This window comes from Setaria italica, chromosome IV (assembly GCF_000263155.2).
Source record: "Setaria italica strain Yugu1 chromosome IV, Setaria_italica_v2.0, whole genome shotgun sequence".
Lineage (NCBI taxonomy): Eukaryota > Viridiplantae > Streptophyta > Magnoliopsida > Poales > Poaceae > Setaria > Setaria italica.
In genome coordinates, this window is record NC_028453.1 from 30,523,711 (window position 1) to 30,544,905 (window position 21,195).

The window sequence follows — 21,195 nt, forward strand, 5'->3', positions numbered from 1 at the left end:
CATGCGGTATTCTATAAAAAAAATATTGGGAGTTACTGGGAGAAGATTTCGTGTTGGAGGTAATGGAGGCTATAAACACGACAAATATACCAGAGGGGTGGAATGACACCACTATTGTGTTGATCCCAAAGGTAAATAATCCTACGCTGGTTTCCCAGTTTCGACCTATAAGCTTATGCAACGTGGTTTACAAGGTAATATAAAAAATGTTAGCAAACCGGTTACGAGTCATTCTATCAGATGTTATTAGTGATCACTAGAGCGCATTTGTGCCAGGGAGACTCATTACTGATAATATCTTGTTGGCCTACGAGTGCATCCATACTATGAAAAGAAAAGGAGGGAAGAAGGATTTTTGTGCAGTAAAACTAGATATGCACAAGGCATATGACAGAGTTGAGTGGGGTTACCTGGAAAAGATCATGTTGAGAATGGGTTTCGATTGAAGATGGGTTAAGTTAATTATGGCATGTGTGAAATCTGTAAAATACAAGGTAAGGGTAAATAATTTGGAGACGGAAACTTTCTGTCCTACAAGAGGGTTGAGGCAGGGGGACCCTCTCTCCCCCTACCTTTTCTTGATGGTGGCTGAAGGTTTATCTAGCCTGCTGAGAGGAGCTGAGGAAAGGGGAGAATTGCAAGGTGTTCGGGTCTGCAGGGATGCTCCAGTGATCTCTCACCTACTCTTTGCAGATGATTCACTGATTTTGATGCGAGCAGATAAGGAAAATGCAGATGTGTTGAAGAACGTGCTGGACAGATACTGTTCCAACTCAGGACAGAAGGTGAGTGATGAAAAATCTAGTATTTTTTTCAGCACCAACACAGAGGTGGATGTTAAAGTGAAGGCTTGTGAGGCTCTGAACATCAGGACAGAGTCACTAAATGATAAATATCTTGGGTTACTAGCTTTGGTGGGGGCTGACCGAAGTGACTGCTTCCAGTATCTAGTTGACAGGGTTAGAGAAAAAACAAAGGGATGGAAAGAGAAGTTGCTAAGCACTGGGGGTAAAGAAGTCCTTATAAAATCCATTGCTCAAGCCGTACCTGTCTTTGCAATGATGGTGTTCAACGTCCCGAAGAAAATTTGCAAAGGGATAACAGAAGCCCTATCTCAATTCTGGTGGGGTGACGACGAGGATCAGAAGAGGATGCATTGGAAAGCTTGGTGGAAACTCTGTACTCCAAAGAGTCAAGGAGGCATGGGATTCAGAGATATTGAAGCCTTCAACAAGGCACTTTTGGCAAAACAAGTGTGGAGATTACTGTTAGAACCGAACTCATTATGTGCAAGAGCATTAAGAGCTAAGTACTATCCAGATGGAAAGCTGTTGAAAGCAACAATGAAAAGTGGGAGTTCATACACATGGCAAAGTATCTTGGCTGGCTTAGAATGTTTTAAAAGAGGATATATCTGGAGAGTGGGAGATGGATCACAGATAAACATATGGGAAGATCATTGGATTCCATCTAGCCATAATATGAAAGTTCAAACTCCAAGGAACAATATATTGGTCACTACGGTGGATGAACTAATTAACCCAGTAACAGGGACTTGGGATGACGAGATGATAAGGACCTTGTTTTGGGATATAGATGTGGCTAGAATTTTACAGATCCCCCTTCGGCAAGGAAGAGAGGATGTGGTGGCCTGGTATTTTAATAAGAATGGTTACTTTTCAGTTGGGTCTTCTTACCATCGCCAATGGCTTCATAAGTTTGGAACCACTACAAATGATCAGCCAGGTGGAGTGGGGGATGAACAAGTTTGGTCTAAGCTGTGGGGATTAAAAGTACCTGCAAAAATTAAGATCTTTGGCTGGAGAGTTTTGCATGGATTAATACCGTGCCGTGGAATCTTAGCTAACCGTCATATTGAGAATAATAGCAGCTGTCATGCATGCCACAATAGCTGTGAAGATATCCGGCATACTTTTTTCACCTGCAACAGAGTGAACGAGATATGGCAAATCCTAGGGGTCTCTGATGAAATTACGGCTGCTGCGTTGTTCTACCGGTCAGGTTCAGAGCTCATGGCTGAGATGATTGGAAGTACAAAGATCATCTATGGTTTAAATCAAGTGGGACTAGCTGAGTTAATTGTAACTGGTAGCTAGTATATCTGGTGGGAACGACGCAGATTTGTGTGTGGTGAAACTATTCCAAATCCGACAAGATCGTGCTTGTCAATAGCAACAATCACGGCAAACTACCAGAGATCAGTAAAGAAACCGATTAAGAGAGTAGAGGGATGGAAGAAGCCACCAGAAGGAAAGTTACTGATGAACGTTGATGCAAGCTATATGGCTGAGTCGAGTAAAGGAAGCACTGGAGCTGTTATAAGAGATTATTCAGGAAATTTCATTGGCGCCAGAGTAAGTTACGTTGAAAATATAGCCGATGCAACATCTGCAGAAGCATTAGCACTCAAGGAAGGATTACTGTTGGCCAAAGCGTTGGGATGTAATCGAATCATGATTGAATCGGATTGTCTGGAAGTGGTGGAAACAATGAAAAATGATGGCATTTCAGCAACAGTAAGTGCTCCAATCTTTGACGATTGTTACTCGATGTGGTAGGAGTTTGATTCTATTTGCATTGATCACTGTAATAGAGAAGCAAATGGTGTAGCTCATGAGCTAGCGAGAATAGCTATGCAAAGTAAATTATCTTGTAATTGGGACGATGAACCCCCTAGTTTTGTTCTAAGAGCCTTGGCAAACGATGTAACTATTTTCCAAGATCAATAAAGTGCGTCGACTGGCTTTACTCAAAAAAAATATCTAAACATTCGATGTGACAGACGCTAAAAATAAGTAAAGGAACCCAACACCCTTACGTACCAGTACTACTGGTACGTACGAATAACCTTTTTCTCCCCGAGAAGCCCTATGAAAATCTAGCGGAAAGCTTCAACTTAAGCCCATCCCAGCCCAAAGTGATTGGCATGCCCGCGAGAGGCTGGCGAGCAGCTCTGTCGGCCCAGCCCAGCTTGGAGCTAGTGTGTACGGTGTACCGAACAATACGAGGAAACTGCCGCTGCAGAAAATATTTTAGCTCGACAACACCGAATATTGTAACTCATAAAAAAAACCCTGAATACATCCAGCTGCAACACCTATTCCACGCGGTGTTAATAAATATTTTTCTTAGATTGCTTGTAGGCACGAGTTCCTAAATCTTCTCTGGGGCCTTTTCTACACGCCACATGACTCATCTGATTTGTATGCTATCACAATATAAAACTTTTTGGACGGAACATATCATGCACTTGGAGTTAGAACGACGTAGCCAACCGATCTCCGGCAGTCCAGCCTCCAGTCCAACGTTGTGTCACCCGTGCGTGTATCCCGTCGCCAGTGGCCACGGGCTTCACCGCCACATCAAGTAGGTAGGTAGCCCACGATCTCCCTCCGGATAACGAAAACAATCGAGCGCACCCATCTGAGGATCACAACTGCACATGGATGCAGACGATCACAGGGACCTTTTGCCTTGCCGACCACTCCGAGGCAGGCAGCCACTGTCCCGTCCGACGCAGCTCCACGCGCGCCCGGCACGAGGCGTCCCGGTCGGGTCTCGGGTCAACCACGCCACGTCACCGCCCACTCACCGGATCTCGGATCGTGTGGCCTTCCGGGCGCGGCGCCGGGGCGGCGGGCCCCAACCGGGGAGGATCCCGATGCTGACTCGGACGCGCCTCGCTTTCAACGCTCCGGGATACGCACGGGTGATGACGCCACCCACCCCCCGTGACGGCCACGGCCCACCGGACGCGGGCCCCGCGTGTCGGCCGGACGGGGGCGCCGGCCCCCCGCACCGGCGTCGCTGCCGCGCCAACGCCGACGCGGATCCGAGTCAGCCCGCGTCACCATCCATTCGACGAGGTGGTTATCGCCCAACACCCCCAACCAACAACCTTTCCACGTACAAAGATTTGTGCCCGCGGCCGGCCCCTTCAAAAGCCTGACGACTCGCCGGCGACGCCAACGGAAGACGACGTGCGCCACCACCTCCGCCGGAACCGGGAAGGCAGAGCAGGAGACAGGAGGGCGGTCGGCACCCAGTCCACCACTGGCGGACGGAGATGAAGAAGTGCCCGTCGGAGCTGCAGCTGGAGGCGTTCATCCGGGAAAGCGGCGAGGGCGCCGTTTCCGGCGCCGCGGAGAGCAAGCCCTCCGGAAGCGGACCGAGCGAGCCAGGTGGCAGCGGCGTGTTCTCGCCCGGCGGCATCGGCTTCGGCGACACGGTGAGCACTGCCAAACACCGTGGGCACTGCCAACTACTAATGGCAGCGCTTGTAACTGAGACATCATCTTTGCTTTGGATTTGGTATGCTTACCTGCGATTTGATTAACCGAAGCCCCGCTTGTGCAGAGCGCCATGGATGGAAACAGCTGGTGGTTCGGGAGCATCCGCCCGGCGAACCCAGTCGCGTCGCAGACGGCGTCCATCTCCGGTAAGGGGCATACATGGAGCTCTGCCATCTATGAAGTTTGGATATTTAGTGTTAGCCATGTGGAACGTAGTGAGGTATCTACGTATCATAGAGTAATCAACTGTTAATTGGACATGTGAACCAAAACCATTTACAGTTTACACATGGATTTTTATAAAAGTTCGATCTTTTCATTTCTCCAAAATTCTAGGAAAATTCTTACCTTCCAAACAAGCCTAATTGCTACTATTTGAACATTTAATTGAACTGAATTGGAGTATTATCACAACCAAAGTATTCTATGGCAAGTATTGCTCACCTGCTGCATTTGTTCTGCCACAGCTAGTCCCAGGGCAACCACTTCGGCAAATCATGCTCTTGAGAGCGAGTCAGACTCCGACAGCGAATCGTTGTATGAGGTAGAGGGAGGTTCATGTGAGCGAGGCACCAAATCTATGGAAACAAAGCGAATAAGAAGGTATGATGAGATCAAGCTTGTGATGAAATTATGCAAGCTTGTAACGAATCCTGAACAGCAAGCTTACACTTTCTTTCCTTCTATATTGATGCGTTGCTCTTGAGATTTCAGGATGGTGTCCAACAGGGAGTCTGCTCGACGATCCAGGCGGAGAAAGCAGGCACAATTATCTGAACTTGAGTCACAGGTACCACAACCACTTTGCCCAGTGAGGTCTTCCAATTAATCATACGATGATGCGAATTTAGGGTGACCATTGATGTGTTGCCTTATAATCAGGTCGAACAACTTAAAGGTGAAAATGCAACTCTGTTCAAGCAACTTTCAGAGGCGAACCAACAGTTCACCACTGCAGTCACAGACAACAGAATCCTCAAATCAGATGTAGAAGCCTTAAGGGTCAAGGTAAGTAATTCGCTTCTAACTGAAACAGTTGCTGCAACAATGGAATGATCAGACAGATCTTGCAATTCTCTAACCAACCGTTTGAATTGCAGGTAAAGATGGCAGAGGATATGGTAGCAAGAAGCGCAATGTCCTGCGGCTTAGGTGACCTTGGTCTGGCACCATATCTGAATTCAAGAAAGATGTGCCAAGCTTTGAATATGCTCACAGTCACAGGGTTGGATTTGCTAGGAAGCGATGCATTCAGAGGTACAACCGCAGCTCGACAAGTTCAGAACTCACCAGTACAAAGCACTGCAAGCCTAGAGAGTCTGGATAACCGGAAGTCTAGTGAGGTGACCAGCTGTGCGGCAGACATGTGGCCTTGAGATTCAGGACATTGATCAGATTCAAAGCTTGCTAAGCAGAAAAAAAGCACCAGTTCATCACCTCAAATTGTGCCTTTGGAGCATAGCTTCTGTCAAATTTCCTTGAATCATATTTCTACAGAAGGCTTTACACTACGCATTGCTGGTTTGATGTAGCTATGTAGGTACTTCTCCGGTGGGAAAGATACCATTTACTGGCAGTTGTCATGGCAACCAGGGAATGCGGCAAAGCTCAGAGTATAGTTTCAAGTAGAAAATGAACTTGTCATTGTACAAATCTGCAAAAGCAAAAAATAGATGTAACTTTTTCTCACACGCATAGAAGTATATGAAATATCCTGAATAAATGTGTCAAGCAGGGAATGATGCTTAAGATCCAAATGCAGGCCACAGGTGAGACAATTATGTTTACAACAAAAATAAAGTGATACATTGTTTAGAAACTATTACAATCCACAGGAATGTTTGTTCCGGTACAAGTCATCTAGTGGGTTTGCAGCACTAGCTCTAGTGGATTCAGGCATGTTTTCATCACTCTATGCAGGTACTGCAACTGTATAAGATGATGGTAAACACTAGTGCGGTTCTTCTGTGATTCGAAACCTTCAGGCATGGTCAATGCTACTTACATTTCATAAAGGTTCCAAGCATCTAGAAAGCCGAAAGGCGAGGAGGATTTCATACACGTTACGAAGTTTTATAGAAAAGGAACATTTCTAGATTGAGCATCTTTTCTCCATATTCAAATCATATCTGAGACCTCTAAAAATCCAAGAGTGATAACGAAGAATGAGACTGAAAGAAATCATATAAAAAGGGTTGACCGAATTCTCAAAAGGAAAGTGAATTTGCCTCTAGAGAAACCAAGGGCCACCAGGCACAACACCTTTTCGCCCACCAAAAGGACATGATGATATTATTCTCCCTCTCCTTATAGAGAAAGTACAGCATTGCTGAGACATGACACATGTCAAACTGTCGTTTGAGGCTGCAGAATTTGATCTGATCCTGTGGTCCACGACAATCTAATGGGCCATCTTGAAAGTACCATACCTTCCACTAATTTGACAACCCGTAAAGATGCAAGTCAATGTTATGCCTTCTATTGTCTGAAGTAGGTCAAAGGCATTTTGTATATTGCATCCTCTGAAGTCATACACATGCAAATTTAGTAAAATAAAAAATAAAATCAATGATCAGCACCAAAATTTAAGGAGCAAGTGTAAAGGCTATCTGCAATGGTTCCCCCCCACCAAATCACGAATGGTGAATCCACGGACGAAGGAACGTCCTCTCCAGGAGGGAAATTAATTCAAGTTGGAAAAGGGGAAAAGGATATGAAATCTCATAGCCGCTCAACCAATCACTTGGTGACACAAATACTCACTCATGAACCATAAATTCCTGACCAAAATATAGGGATTACTGTCGGAAACTATTGACCAATCAGGACAAGACATGCATTGGAAGGAGTAGCGCATCAAATCTTACTATATCCTGACTATTCTTTTGGTTTGGTAATGTAATGGGAGGTAGACATTCTGATTACATTCACTTCCAATTATATTGTTAAAATTTTAAATGATATCTCTTTGATTGGATTGGCTCCCTTCTTCCTACTGTCTAATTAAACTATTTAAAAATTAATTTTTGACATTGTGGTGAATCCTTTGACCTTTCTTGCAATTCCAAATTTCTATTAACTTTAGGAAATCATTACAAAAAACTCCATTAGCTTTGAAATTCTCTTAAGCTTTCCTGTACCTGCACATATGATTACATGATACAACCTCATAACCTTGGCAAATACTGATCAGGTGAAAACAGAAGTGAAAATTAACTTGTGCTGTTGTGTATACCTAAAGCATGACACCAGTACAAGTACAACTTCACTAATCTGTGTGCAAGGAGTCAGAGATCTATCCATATCAGACCTAACGCATCAATCCAAAAGAATCAAGCATCTACTTTGACAAAAGTTTCATGACAAAAGAGGCAAACCAGATCTCCATTTGATATACTTTTGGATGTCTATATATAGCAAGCTAGAAGGCTCAAGAAGTCATACAGAAAACATAGAGTATTACAGTCATATAGATGACTGAACCTCATATCGGGCAAGTAGCAGCCAATGACTAGGCACACGTACATACGTGCATCATCTCTCTAGTGGTGCACACCCTCGAGCAGTTTAGTTTGGTGCTTCTTGTTACTGATGACTGTCAATGGCCTTACGTGAAACGAGATAGAGAGCAGAATGCAGCCAAGGATGACTTGCCGGGTATGTGCATGCATGTTACAATTGAGCATATGCAACCTGTTTTGAGTCCATGCTCTGGTGTCTTCCGGCAAGTTGTCCTTGGCTACATCTTGTTCTTTTTCTCTCACGTGAGGCTGTTGCAGGGTTTAATTTACATGGTTTACCTTTAGCTTATAGTCCATGCGCACATACCGTTATGTACTTATATCATGAGATTGTTATTTTACTCTGGCCATGATGTACTTACGTTAGCTCATACATAGCCATCTAGAGCTGATTCAACTTATTATCATTCTTTTACTGATGCTGGGCGTGTTAAGAGGAGGTAGATGTGCTCTTGAGGTGGTGAGGTCCTGCACTTAACAATAGAACGTCTTTCCTCTTTATGCATATAGGCACATCTTGAGCTAGTTCGCATGTAAATGAAAGAATGCTGGCCACAAGAGTAGCAGGGGCACCATGAAACTATATAACTAACTAGCCAGCACATGTAATAATTTGCACGGAATTGTTTAAGCAAACTAATTTTGAGGAACAACATAACAATACATTCACTGTTGCAAATTTTGTGCTCTCAGCTTTAGGACATGCATGAAACAACTAATTCATTTCTGTTCCCCAGATACATGCTACATCGCCAAGCCTCCTGATTACTCAAACTGCAAAGTAGCACTGCCAAAGATACAGCAATAACATTAATGTATATCTGTTGTTGTCTGATATCATGTGATAATGTCATTCTTCTAAACTCTTAAGTTGGAAAAATAATTCAGCTGAACATCAAAAGTTTACTGAGAGGAAAAGGTTGGTTGTTCTCAATCAGTCAATCTACTGGAGGACTCACAATGCCATGAAACAGATGGAAAGATGGAGCAGAGACATGGGAGGCAGAATAAGCAAGAAACTCAGAAGCGAAAGAAGTGCAGCAAGACCGTGGCAGAACCTAAAAAAATATAGTAGTGAAAGCTCTATATATTGCCAAAGTCTCCATTTAATCATGAGCCCTGATTAGTGGGCAACAAATTAATTGTCAATACAGGGCTATAAAGTCTAAAGGACCTGAACTTTCTGGACTTTGCTGAAAATAAGCACTAGAGACTTTTATTGTTTGAGTGCAAATTGAGCAAAATTTTGCCTTTCGGTGAAATTGCTGCTCGATGATACCTTACCAGTATATCAGGTCCGACAGCAGGGTCAATCACGAATTGACAGGAAAAAGAAGCACCATGTTGACGTTTACGAACAACCGAATCGTATCATGGTGGCTCCAGTAGTTATCTGTACAAATCTATCTTGTCTTGACAAAATGGAGTAGCATTTTTCATTTCCAGTTATCTAGACCATTCTCTGGCTGTCAAAGCTATCATCGGTAGTAACTTCGACATTATCTATTTTATTAGCTGGAGGTAGCAGCACTGCCGCTAACCTCTCCTAAAACTGGCCTTGTTGCGACAAACTAATTTACTGCAAAAATGAACCCAATCACAACTTCACAGCACGCCGGCACAAGGTATGTAACAATCCTTGACAGTCAACCCTAGCCGTAGACCACTACCAGAAATTTTCTATTATATAATCGCATAACTGAAGCAACTGTACCCAAATGCGGGGGTGCCATCAACAGCAAGGTTCGTGCAATAGCAGATAGCACCAACAAATTTGAGTTGGGGACTAAGAAGCAAGGAGTAGCGTACCTGGTAACTCCATTGGCCGCTCGTGGCATCCCCGTTCCAGCGGTGGACCGGCGCGCTCTCGCCTTCCCCGCAGCGGAGCTGCCCCCGGACCCGGGGGCCGGGGCCACGGCGCCGCCGTGCGCAAGGCTCGCTGGAGCCTAGAGCAGACCGTTCTGCTTCATCTCTGGTTCGGCGAACTCAGTCGCAACAGTCAACACCCGTGGCTCGCCTCTTCGTGGGCTTTCACAGCGCGTTCAAATGGGCTTTCCTGTCGTATGTAGCTGGGCCGCTGTACCAAAGCCGCGGGCCCGCGAAAGAACTTTTTGAATTAAACTTCGAATGTACTTGTAATCAAAATGTAACTTGTACGTGAGATTTTAAACTTTCTATGCATCCTGTATAATCAATTTCTACTCGTAAGATTTCCTTCCTTTTCAAATGTGGAATTGAGTTTCACTCACGCCTATGAAAACCAACACGAATTTAAGGGCGTTTATATTTCGATACGTGGAACGGTAATGCTTGGAGCATACGTTTGGACGCTAGCTGACTCTCCTCCGCTCATTGTTCCACCCTCACTTTCTTTACTCAGCTCTTGTCCCTTTTCTACCGGGAAGAACATGCTCACCTTTCCTAGCTATCCTTTCTCTTCTTCATCTATCTCTCATCCCTTTTTTGCACAGAAGAACATGCTCGTGATGCGCAGCCATGGTGACGCCATATTCCCCGAGTTCACGCAGCAAGATGCCCCTAGATTCAACGCCCCTCCTCGGCGGCAAAGGGTTGTGCCAAGGGTGCGTGCTGCACGGTATGGCTGTAATGATGCGGCAAGCACCCTACGATGCGGACGCGAGATGGGGCAGCAGAGGAGCAGCAAGACGTTTGGGCCTACGACACCTCTGAACCTCATTTAATCATCATTCCCGCTGTTGTGCTCATCCTCGATTATGATAAGAGCCTCTTCATGCTTCTCCATTTCTAGATCCCTAGGTACGCATGGTTGATTTCATGATGCTACGGCAAGTGATTTGTGATGTTACGGTATATGACTTTTAATGTTGCATGATGAATTTGGGCAAAAGGTTTGAGCCTGCTCTAGGCAGATTCGACATGCACACATGTAAATTTAGATGTTATAGAAAATTATTCGGCATATTGCATGAGATCATTTGTGTTGTTGCAATGGGTGATTTGGCTAAGTTCGAGATGGTCTCTATTCGATGCTGCAACTTGTGATTTTTATTATTGCAATATGTAGTTTGGAATGTTGCAAATTATCTTCCAATAGATGTTGCATGAAACATGATGCAATGTTGCGGTAGGAATCTTTTTCCAAGAATCAGATGGACGGTGGGCATGGTTTTTATAAGTATTTCTAGTGCATGTTTTTATGTTTCAAGCATTGGTTTTTTTAGGCGAATCAGCAGGAGTCCCCTACTTTTTTTACATATATATAAAAAGAGTTAGTTATAAAGCCTAAAAAGCAAAAGAAAACCATTAGAGACTACTCAGCCAATATAGGATCTCATCTTTCAGGGCTGGTTTGACTCTTAGAGTAACCAGCTTCGTATCTTTAACGAAAAGCTCTCTCCAAGCTGCAAAAGATAGGGAAGCTCCATGAAAAATGATATTATTTCTATGACTCCTGATAGCTCAGCATGCTATGATAATAATTTCTTTGAAAAATACCTTTCCAAACTCCTATCTAGCTTTAAGAACCATCTGACCATAGTCTAGTGACATCCCAATTAATTCTCAAAAAGATCCAACAGGCCTGCCTAAAAGGGTAGTCGAAGAATAGATGGAATCGATCTTCCTCCTGAGTTTCAACACAAAGCACACAGTTGTAGGATTGCAAGAATATGGTTTTTCTCCTCAGCAGATTCCTAGTGTTGAGCCTATCTCTAAGGAGAAGCCAAAAGAAAAACTTGTGCTGGTTTTCGGCTCTTGATTTCCACGACCATTTGAAAAGGGGTGAAGCAGGCATGGATCCACAAAGACTGGTGTAGGCTCGTTTGGATGAGAAAACAACAGTACCCTAAATATATGTCCATTGATCATTCTGCAAAGATGGCAGGCCTGACATTTGCAACAGCTGAGTCAAAGAATTGAACTGGTCAGCAGCCACTGCCGAGAGAGGAAGCCATAAATTATTGTCTGTAGAATTAGCAAGGTATTTCTTTACTGAGATGTTCTGATTTCTGACAAAAGAGAACAGCTAAGGGAAGAATATCATGGTTTCAGAGATCTTTCCAAAGAATCACAATGTCTCCTTGTTTGAGCATTGCACTTGACAAGCATTGGTTTTTGATGTTGTGACAGTTACTTTTTAATGTTGCAATGGAACGTCCTATAAAAATAAATTATCGGACGTTCGAGCGCTAGCAGTTCCTTTGTGTGCTGAGGGAGACTCCGACTCTGATTCGGCTGATTCGGTCTTCACGCTTGTAGAACAGTTAGAACTGTAGAAGCCCCCAGTAAAACATGAGCTAGAATACGCCATTTCCATCAAGCCAAAGCACAAGTCATCGATCGCGCCCAACAACACCCAAAAGAACCGTGGTCCATCGCGTATAGTTTCAGTTTCATTATCGTGGACACGTATAAATTCCTTGTCATTATTATGGATGCCCCGGGGTTTCAACGCCCACTATCTGAAATTCTGAATCGCTGTTTAGTCAGCAGCTTCTAAACCGACACTAGTGCAAGAATTCTTTGTTTGAGCACAGGTCGTCATTGGATTTGTTTTCATTTGCAGCAGCCACCTAGCTAGGCAATCTGGGCAGTTTATAGTAGGATCTAAGGTTAATAGTGTCAGCTCATAAAATGTATGCCTTTCTTCAGTAGGAATAACTGCTCGAAATGGTGGCACGACTGATCAAGGAGCATATGGAGAGAGTGTTGGGTAGAAAAAAATCAGTTGCAACATCTGTGTGCTGCTGAAGATTCTCAACATTATCTGGACAGCTTTGTTGATATATGTAGGATAAAATAGGACCAAATGCAAAAAAATTTCATAATGCATTTGTCAATAATGTCGATCTTGTGTTGCTGATCTATCTAAAAGTATAGATATTACTAGCGAAAAATAAAAACATTTTGGACTTGTAATAAACCAAAGTAGACTTATATTTATCACCCAGAGGAGGTGAGAGGACTAAAGGTTAACGATCTAGATTCACGTACAATTATGCACAGTTCATAGTCCATTGATAAAAGTAACCATGTACTACACGATTAATCTTTTTTATACTCTACTCGGAATCCAGTGGCTCCTCTAGGTAGGATGTCAAGAAAGGTATATCCGGGGACGACGTGATTTGGATTCCCTAAGTAGATGCTGCGTGCCACAATGGTCAATCCGCTCTCTCCTCGCCACCCACATGAAGCTCTTAATGGCATCCACGCACTGGCGGTTCCACAATCATCACCGTGCTTGCCCACAAAAGAGGTTTCTACCCCTAGTTGTTATGGATAACTCGTCCAAGAAAGCTATGATGGTACCATTGATGATGATAGCTCTTTGATGCCATCTTTATTTGTCATGTGGTTCTCCAAGCTTGAGAATGCTTTCACTCACTAAGCACTTGCTTCAAAACGATCTAAAAGATTAGTATGTTCTTACTGAAAGAGGACCAGAGAAGCACAATGTTGCACTTAGTGCCCTACCAAGGAAGGTGTTTGCTCTTGTCGTTAGCTGAGAGGGATATGTCCTCCTTTGTGTTGCAAAAAAGTGATGTTATCTACTAGTGCCAGCATGGTGGGCAAGTGGAATAATTCAGAACATTCTACATCGCTTCCCCAAATAATGAAACTAAAATTTAAATATTGATCCACTACGTAGCATTTTTAGTATTTGTGAAAATGTATTCGGTGGTAGATTATTTTTCTCAATTATCCAATTTGCATATTTGAGTACATCAATGGTCAAGCCTTTTCACCTTTCTGATCACAGGTATACATTCTATTAGGGCAGTGACAAGGTTTTTGATATTAATATCTATATACACTAAATATAACCTTGAAGTGTACGAAGAATACATATGGAAGTAGTTTTCATAATCTTGTGGTGTCAATCTATATAAAAGTTTAGGTATTAATAGTAAAAAAATAAAAACTTGTAAAAATCTTTATTAAGTAGCATACGACATTCGCCTATCTATGTTTCTCGATCCATCTACCCTGAATCTACATTGCTCATGAATTCTGCATAGTCTAATCCCCAATGCCCATAGACCCTGTTTGGTACAGCAGTGGGGAGAAGCGCTTCTCAAATAAGCTTTAGTACAAATAGGAGCGGTGGGGAGAAGCGTGGCCAAGAGAACCGAAGAAAAAACGCGCCGTTTAGCTACTAGTTTTAGCTTATTTTAAGGATTTAAGGAATAGGACCATAGCTATTCCAAATAACCCACAACCCATATGTCAGGGAGTACCCCAACTACTCTAGCTGGCTCACGAGTACGTGTAGCGAAATCTCCTTTCCAATCATTGCGATTATTTATTTTGTGAACAACAGAGAAAACAATAATGCGCCAATTTCAATTTTAACTCGGAAAAGAAAAGGAGGGAAAAAAAAAATCCGGTCTGCAATCGTGGCCCCCTGCTCTATCGCTCCCCCACACAGTCCAGCCTAGATCGAGCGCGACCGTTCTCTCCCTCTCCCGCACGATCCGACGCCGGCCGACGACCCTTAGCCGGCGGCGACCATGGCGTTCGGTGAGCGCATCACGACCTTCGAGGACAGCGAGAAGGAGAGCGAGTATGGATACGTCCGCAAGGTTCGCCCTCCTGCACCCCTTCCTCCCCCTGCTGCCGGATCACTGGACCGTACCGCTCGCCTCGCAGGTATCTCCTGTCCGGGTGCGATAGCCTATCAGATCGTGTCTCTGGATCACGGGACATTAGCGTTCCTGCCTGTGGGTTTGAGTGTTGTCCCGATCATTGGGTATCTGAGTGCAGGAATGTGCTGCCCGCAGTTGTCATGCAGCTTTGCTGTGATTCCAGGGATATTCGAGTCAAGTTGAATTTGCAGGGGATTTGTTGAATTGGCGGTCGAATTTATGGTTCTGGCGGTGTTTGGATTGCACGGTGCTGTTCATCGGTGTGGAACTGTGGATCACTGGCATGTTGAGTGTTGGTTGCTGCAGTGTGTTCTCAGTTAGCCTATGAAGGAAACTATAGTTTGATCGTGTAATTGGGATCATAAAATTGTGCTTCAGTGTGTGGATTTCAACCTAGCAATTATAGTTGGGATTTAGTCGATTTAGACTATACTTTCCATCATTACTCTGCACTGCAGTCTCTTATGATGTCCTTGTATCTCGTGACTTCTTCTAGGTCTCTGGACCTGTGGTTGTGGCTGATGGAATGGGTGGTGCTGCCATGTATGAACTTGTTCGTGTTGGTCATGACAACCTCATCGGGGAAATTATTCGTCTTGAGGGCGACTCAGCTACGATTCAAGGTATTGTACAGTGCAGTTCCAATCCACAGAGTCATGTTGATTATATGGTCTGAAAAAAATATGTTGAATTTTTAACCCTAAGCAAATTTACTACGTAACTTACATAAAAGATATGCAACTGTTTTGCAGTTTATGAGGAAACAGCTGGGCTGATGGTAAATGACCCAGTGTTGAGAACAAGAAAGGTATTGTTTCTGTCGATTTCTGTGTGCATTTGTGTAGGTTTCTTATTTTACTTCCTTATAAATGTATGATGGCATTTTTCATGCAGCCTCTCTCAGTTGAATTAGGGCCTGGCATTCTTGGCAACATTTTTGACGGAATTCAGGTAAATAAATGTAACGAACACTCATTTAGTGGGGTCAACTTAGGCACCTGTATTCTGATGATATGGTCCTATCATCCTGCTGCAGCGCCCTCTAAAAACCATTGCAATCAAATCTGGCGATGTGTACATACCACGTGGTGTATCAGTCCCTGCCCTGGACAAAGATCAGCTGTGGGAATTTCAGCCAAAGAAGCTAGGTAACATGTGTTAATATTATATATAAAACTAAGTGTGGTGTTTGATATCTCTTTTCAAGTTTAATTCTGTACAGAAAGGGAACTAATTTTAGTCACTTGTTTCAGGCGTTGGAGATGCCATCACGGGTGGAGATCTATATGCTGTGAGTTACAAAAATAACAGTTTTTCTTTTTCATTTATTATCTTACTGAAGGTTTCTGATTGTTCCATCCATTGACACCTGCTGTTAACATGCTAAATTTAGTGTTGGTGACTATCTTGCAGACTGTATTTGAGAACACACTGATGCAACACCATGTTGCCCTTCCTCCTGGTTCTATGGGAAAAATAAGCTACATTGCCCCTTCTGGTCAATACAGTTTACAGGTTAGTAGATATTACGGAAAGACCTACTGCTTCTTTGCTTCATTTCCTGTTCATTTTGCTCAAGTTTACTTGATCACCTTTTCACTATTGATATAAATGCAGGATACTGTACTGGAACTGGAATTTCAAGGGATAAAAAAGCAATTTACTATGCTCCAGGTAAAAGCATCATGACTTTACTAAGTGTGAACTTACCAAAGTTATGAATGTCCAAATAATCATCATGTTTGTGCTCCTCAGACATGGCCTGTGCGATCACCAAGGCCTGTTGCATCAAAAGTTGCTGCTGATACACCTCTATTAACAGGACAGGTATTTGGAGCTAGCTACCCAAGGCCTTGTGTTTGTGTCAAGATTTATTGGTTATTGCTGCATGCTATAAACACAAAAAGGATATCTTTTCCTGCTCTGCTCTATTGAATCTTTGTATATCTCACATGTACTGTGAATTGGTTTCAGCGTGTGCTCGATGCATTGTTTCCCTCAGTGCTTGGAGGGACATGTGCTATTCCTGGAGCATTTGGTTGTGGAAAAACTGTCATTAGTCAGGCACTTTCAAAGGTATTGCTGCTATTCTACTTCTGTTTCATAGCTGCCAGTTTTTTTCCCTATTGTATACGCTAGCCTTTTAAGTGTCCTGAACCCACTCCTTTTGCTGACCCAAATTTCTTCACACAGTATTCCAATTCAGAAGCTGTGGTTTACGTGGGCTGTGGGGAAAGAGGGAATGAGATGGCTGAGGTCCTTATGGACTTCCCTCAATTGACAATGACATTGGACGATGGACGTGAAGAATCAGTCATGAAAAGAACGACTCTTGTGGCTAACACCTCCAACATGCCTGTTGCTGCTCGTGAAGCATCCATTTATACAGGTAAACTGATACACTTATGTTTCATTCCACTTGTATAGGCATCAGTTCTGCTAACATGCTAAAAGGAGTCGATCGATGTTTTCTTTATTAACAAACAATGATATGCGTTTTTATCCTTGTCCCCAGGAATTACGATTGCTGAATACTTCCGTGATATGGGCTATAATGTCAGTATGATGGCTGATTCCACTTCCCGGTGGGCTGAAGCATTGCGTGAAATTTCAGGACGTTTGGTATGATGCTTTTATTCCTCCCAGTTATCATTTCCGTTTTGTTCTCTGTATAGTGTATAGCATGGTCCGCTGTATTGGAAATCACGTCAGAATGGCTTAATGCATTAGTAAGTTTACGGACAGCATGATTCACCACTGGGTTTTCATTTCTTCTCCGTTGTCTTGATCCAGATTATGGTTGATGATGATGTTTTACTTGATTCTTTACTGCATAGTATTGTGATTTTCCGTTTCTAATAGTGTGATCTATGTGCTCCAGGCTGAAATGCCTGCAGATAGTGGTTACCCTGCGTATTTGGCTGCACGTTTGGCCTCATTTTATGAACGTGCCGGGAAGGTCAAATGTCTTGGCAGTCCAGATCGGACTGGCAGTGTCACAATTGTTGGTGCTGTCTCTCCTCCTGGTGGTGATTCTCAGATCCTGTTACCTCTGCAACCCTTAGTATTGTGCAGGTAAGAAAACTGCTCAACTACTACGACCTACTTACAACCCCTTCATTCCTTAGATATTATTGTTGATTGCTCTTGATTGCAGGTCTTCTGGGGATTGGATAAGAAACTAGCTCAAAGAAAGCATTTCCCATCTGTGAATTGGCTCATTTCGTATTCAAAATACTCCAAGGTTATTCCTTACCTGCCTTGGATATCAACCCAATTACACTCCTCTGAATTCTCTACAATAAAGCACAAACATGACTAGAAGAAACATATTGAGAACATTGTCTCTGCCCTACTCTCTATAGAACATGAGTTCCTTATGATTTCTAATTATATTCTTTATGAGTTACCTGAAGTCACACAAATGGTTAATTAGGTTCACTTGAGTTGCATTGTATTAATAAATATTGATAATGTGAATTAGCATTTGAAACCTTTGCAATTTGAAGTAGTGCCTAAGTATTGACTACTCGAACATATATACCGAAATAGGCAAGAGTAAATGGTGAAAGGTATTGGTTCCTTTGATATTTATATGTTACACTGACTTACTTTCTTCTGCACTGAAGGCTCTGGAATCCTTCTACGAAAAGTTTGATCCAGACTTCATTGATATTAGGACAAAAGCACGTGAAGTGCTACAGAGAGAGGATGATCTAAATGAAATTGTCCAGGTATCATTTTTCTCCATGTGCATCAGTTGACAAATATCCCATTCTGAGATTTTATTGTTATATCTTTTTTGTGCAATAATGTATAAATTGGCAAATACAATCCTACGGATTGTCTGAATCCGATGAGGGTGAAGTGTGGGTGTATAGGCGCATGTCAGGACTCAGGACAGAATTGAATTGGATGTTATTTTCCAATTTAGTATCTTTGTGATTCTATTTTCTAGCGCCTGATCTTTGCATGGTATTTCCCATCACACTGTTACTTTCCAGTTCAGTGATTTTTGGAATTCGTGAGGAATTTCTGGAACAGTAAAATTGTCATTGATGCTATACTTGAACAAGTGCTTTTGTTTACCTTGTTCCTTTTCCGGAGACTTTCCTTTTTTTTCTGTTCAAATAGAATCTGAATAAGTCAATTGATTTGCGTGGTACTTTACTGGAAGTTATGAAAGGTTTCATGTTAATGTTGAATTGTGACTTGTGTCTTTTGTATATTGCAACTGCTGAGTTCAGTTGGACTAATGTTTTCATCAAACAGCTTGTTGGCAAAGATGCGCTGGCAGAAACTGACAAGATTACTCTGGAGACAGCAAAGCTCCTTAGGGAAGATTACTTGGCACAGAATGCATTTACACCGTGAGTGCTACTCTAGTAAATTGATCTGTATGGGTTTCCTGTCTGTGAATGCATTCTGACCATGGTTCCACTTATCAAAATAGATATGACAAGTATTGCCCATTCTACAAATCTGTTTGGATGATGCGCAACATTATTCACTTCAACACATTAGCGAACCAGGTAAATCCACTTACTATTATTCAGTCCTTCAGGCTTCAGTCTTATATTACTCCATATTAAATGTTTGGTCATCTTTAAAGGATGTGAGTTTTCTCAGTGAAACTGGAAAGGCTGCCATTTTAGCCTTCAGTGATTGATATTGCTTCATAACATCCATGGGCCCGTGACAGAAATGGTTGATAACTTAATGTTTACACAATACAATAACTTGCATGTACTGGGACTTTTTGTCTACTGGCATTGATATGCGAAGATAGTTATTCAAATTCTTCATGCCTGAAAGAGAACAAAATTGAAGTCCCCTTAATTTATGATCTTTGCAGGCTGTGGAACGAGCAGCTAGTGCTGATGGACAAAAGATAACCTACAGTGTTATAAAGCATCGTCTTGGTGACCTTTTCTACCGCCTAGTGTAAGTCATCAATTGCACTCAAAATGATACTTAGTGATCATTGTATTTCCCCCCTCAATGATATATTGGTAGTTTAGCTGCTAAACATTATCCCACTGTATGACAGTTCCCAGAAATTCGAGGATCCTGCAGAAGGTGAAGACGCCCTAGTCGCAAAATTCAAGAAATTGTATGATGACCTTACCGCCGGATTCCGCAACCTAGAAGACGAAGCACGGTGAATATTGTACATGCCGCAGAAGCAATAAGACCACAAATGCTCCGGAAGGTTCTGGGAGCAGTTTGTTTTGCCGAGCCTGAGGTTGTAGATGTAAATTACGTATCAGATTTCCCCCTACCAACGCTGTCATTTTGTTAATTTCCTTGTTTGCTCTTCGGTGCTGGATGGGCGCACTGTTTTGATGTACCATTATTTATTGTAAGGCACTGGTGCGCATGTTCATAGTTGAATAAGCACGATGCCCCTACGCTTGAACATCAGTACATATGCTTTGTTCGTGAACTTTGACCTATACGTGTCGATTTTGCAAGTTTCCGTTCGGTTCATTTCGGATGTCCAGTAAAAAGGAAGGTAAAGAGAAATTCATTTTTCTGACTATCAAAAGGCCGTTTCGCACTTGGCTGTAAACTCTGTTAAAAATGGTTACCTTAATTGATTCTCCTTTTTTCCCCAGTGGCTAATTCGATTCTCCTGTAGAACTGGACGACAGTAAAAATGTGTTTAACCTCATCCGATTCACTGTCTCACACGATGGATTTCGACAAGGAATCCCTGGGATGGGGTAGATCGTACACGTACAGAAATCGTATACCAGACAAGGGGATCTCTGCCGCATCATCAGCTGGGACTTTTTGGAAGCACGCCGATGCATGGCATCCCCTTGGAAGTCTCCGAGGGCAGAGACGGAATGGAAGCAGCAACGCAACGCCCTGCCGCCCACCGGCATGGACATGGCCAACCCACCTAATTTTGTCCCTAGCACATCTCCCCTTCCCCGGATGCGTGCTCGCAAGTTTCGTTTTCTGTTAGGGGCCCGGATGCTCTGCAGATCCACAGGTCATAGGTGAGCAGTGAGAATGTTTTTGTTAGTTTTTTTTTGCATTTACAAATTGTTCTTGCTACTAGGTAGATCCAGGGCTCTTTTCCTCCTTTCCCTGATGATGGTCAAAGGTTCTTCCATTGGCGTCGTGCGAATATTCTCCATTTGTCTGCGATTCTTTGTATTCACATGGACATGGACGTGTACTTGCTTTTGTACCCAAGCTACCAGCAAAGACGAGTATTCAAGCAAAGGTAATCCCTCTTTCAAACCCCCGGGAAAAGTTTTCAAGTACAGTTTGAGGATAACATTCCTTTTGGAATAAGGCGAAAACATTAGATTGTCATAGGACGATAATGTTATCCTCAAATTATCTGGAACAACTCCTTTTTTTAAAAAAATATATCTTGAACAAACTCAAAACAAAATTGGAATTTCAAGCCTCCCACAGAGTCCGTCTTATCCTATGATTGCACAAATATATGGATATCTTGGACAGAGAGAAAAACTTCTTTACCGATTTCAACCGTGAAATATTCGCAAATACGCATGAAAAACATTAAATTAAATTCGCACCCCTGCCCCGTCGGCAACTCCGGGACATGTAAACTTTTCTCATCGTCTGAATATTCATCATGATGTTTACAGTGGAATACTTGTTGTACGACATGTCTCGGGATTCAATAGAACTATAGAAGGATAGAAATGGAATGGTTGCATAAACAATCTCAAATCTGGAAGCCCTGAA

The 21,195-nt window shown here is 42.8% G+C and overlaps 2 protein-coding genes and 2 long non-coding RNA genes across 4 annotated transcripts; 3 read left to right on the forward strand and 1 right to left on the reverse strand.

Moving 5' to 3' along the window:
* Positions 1–3,956: 3,956 nt before the first annotated feature.
* Positions 3,957–6,132, forward strand: LOC101779340 (bZIP transcription factor RISBZ5). Its single transcript, XM_004965585.3, has 6 exons — positions 3,957–4,249; positions 4,378–4,459; positions 4,781–4,916; positions 5,028–5,103; positions 5,196–5,321; positions 5,414–6,132. The coding sequence occupies exons 1-6, from the start codon at positions 4,088–4,090 to the stop codon at positions 5,687–5,689; spliced, it is 858 nt and encodes a 285-aa protein (XP_004965642.1). The 5' UTR covers positions 3,957–4,087; the 3' UTR covers positions 5,690–6,132.
* LOC111257026 lies at positions 4,370–4,891 on the reverse strand. Its single transcript, XR_002677428.1, has 2 exons — positions 4,758–4,891; positions 4,370–4,487 (listed from the first exon to the last, which is right to left on the reverse strand). It is a non-coding gene; the product is annotated as an uncharacterized LOC111257026 (long non-coding RNA).
* A 1,607-nt stretch (positions 6,133–7,739) lies between the features above and the next one.
* LOC105914269 lies at positions 7,740–9,287 on the forward strand. Its single transcript, XR_001163824.2, has 2 exons — positions 7,740–7,970; positions 8,572–9,287. It is a non-coding gene; the product is annotated as an uncharacterized LOC105914269 (long non-coding RNA).
* A 4,911-nt stretch (positions 9,288–14,198) lies between these two features.
* Positions 14,199–19,921, forward strand: LOC101779730 (V-type proton ATPase catalytic subunit A-like). The gene is given in 20 exon segments (XM_012845587.3): positions 14,199–14,400; positions 14,960–15,086; positions 15,216–15,271; positions 15,358–15,414; positions 15,500–15,611; positions 15,717–15,754; positions 15,877–15,978; positions 16,081–16,137; positions 16,219–16,290; positions 16,438–16,539; positions 16,657–16,852; positions 16,979–17,085; positions 17,345–17,492; positions 17,495–17,538; positions 17,621–17,707; positions 18,093–18,197; positions 18,736–18,833; positions 18,917–18,995; positions 19,319–19,407; positions 19,514–19,921. Coding segments are annotated over 20 exon segments (1,863 nt in total). The 5' UTR covers positions 14,199–14,328; the 3' UTR covers positions 19,629–19,921.
* Positions 19,922–21,195: the final 1,274 nt, after the last annotated feature.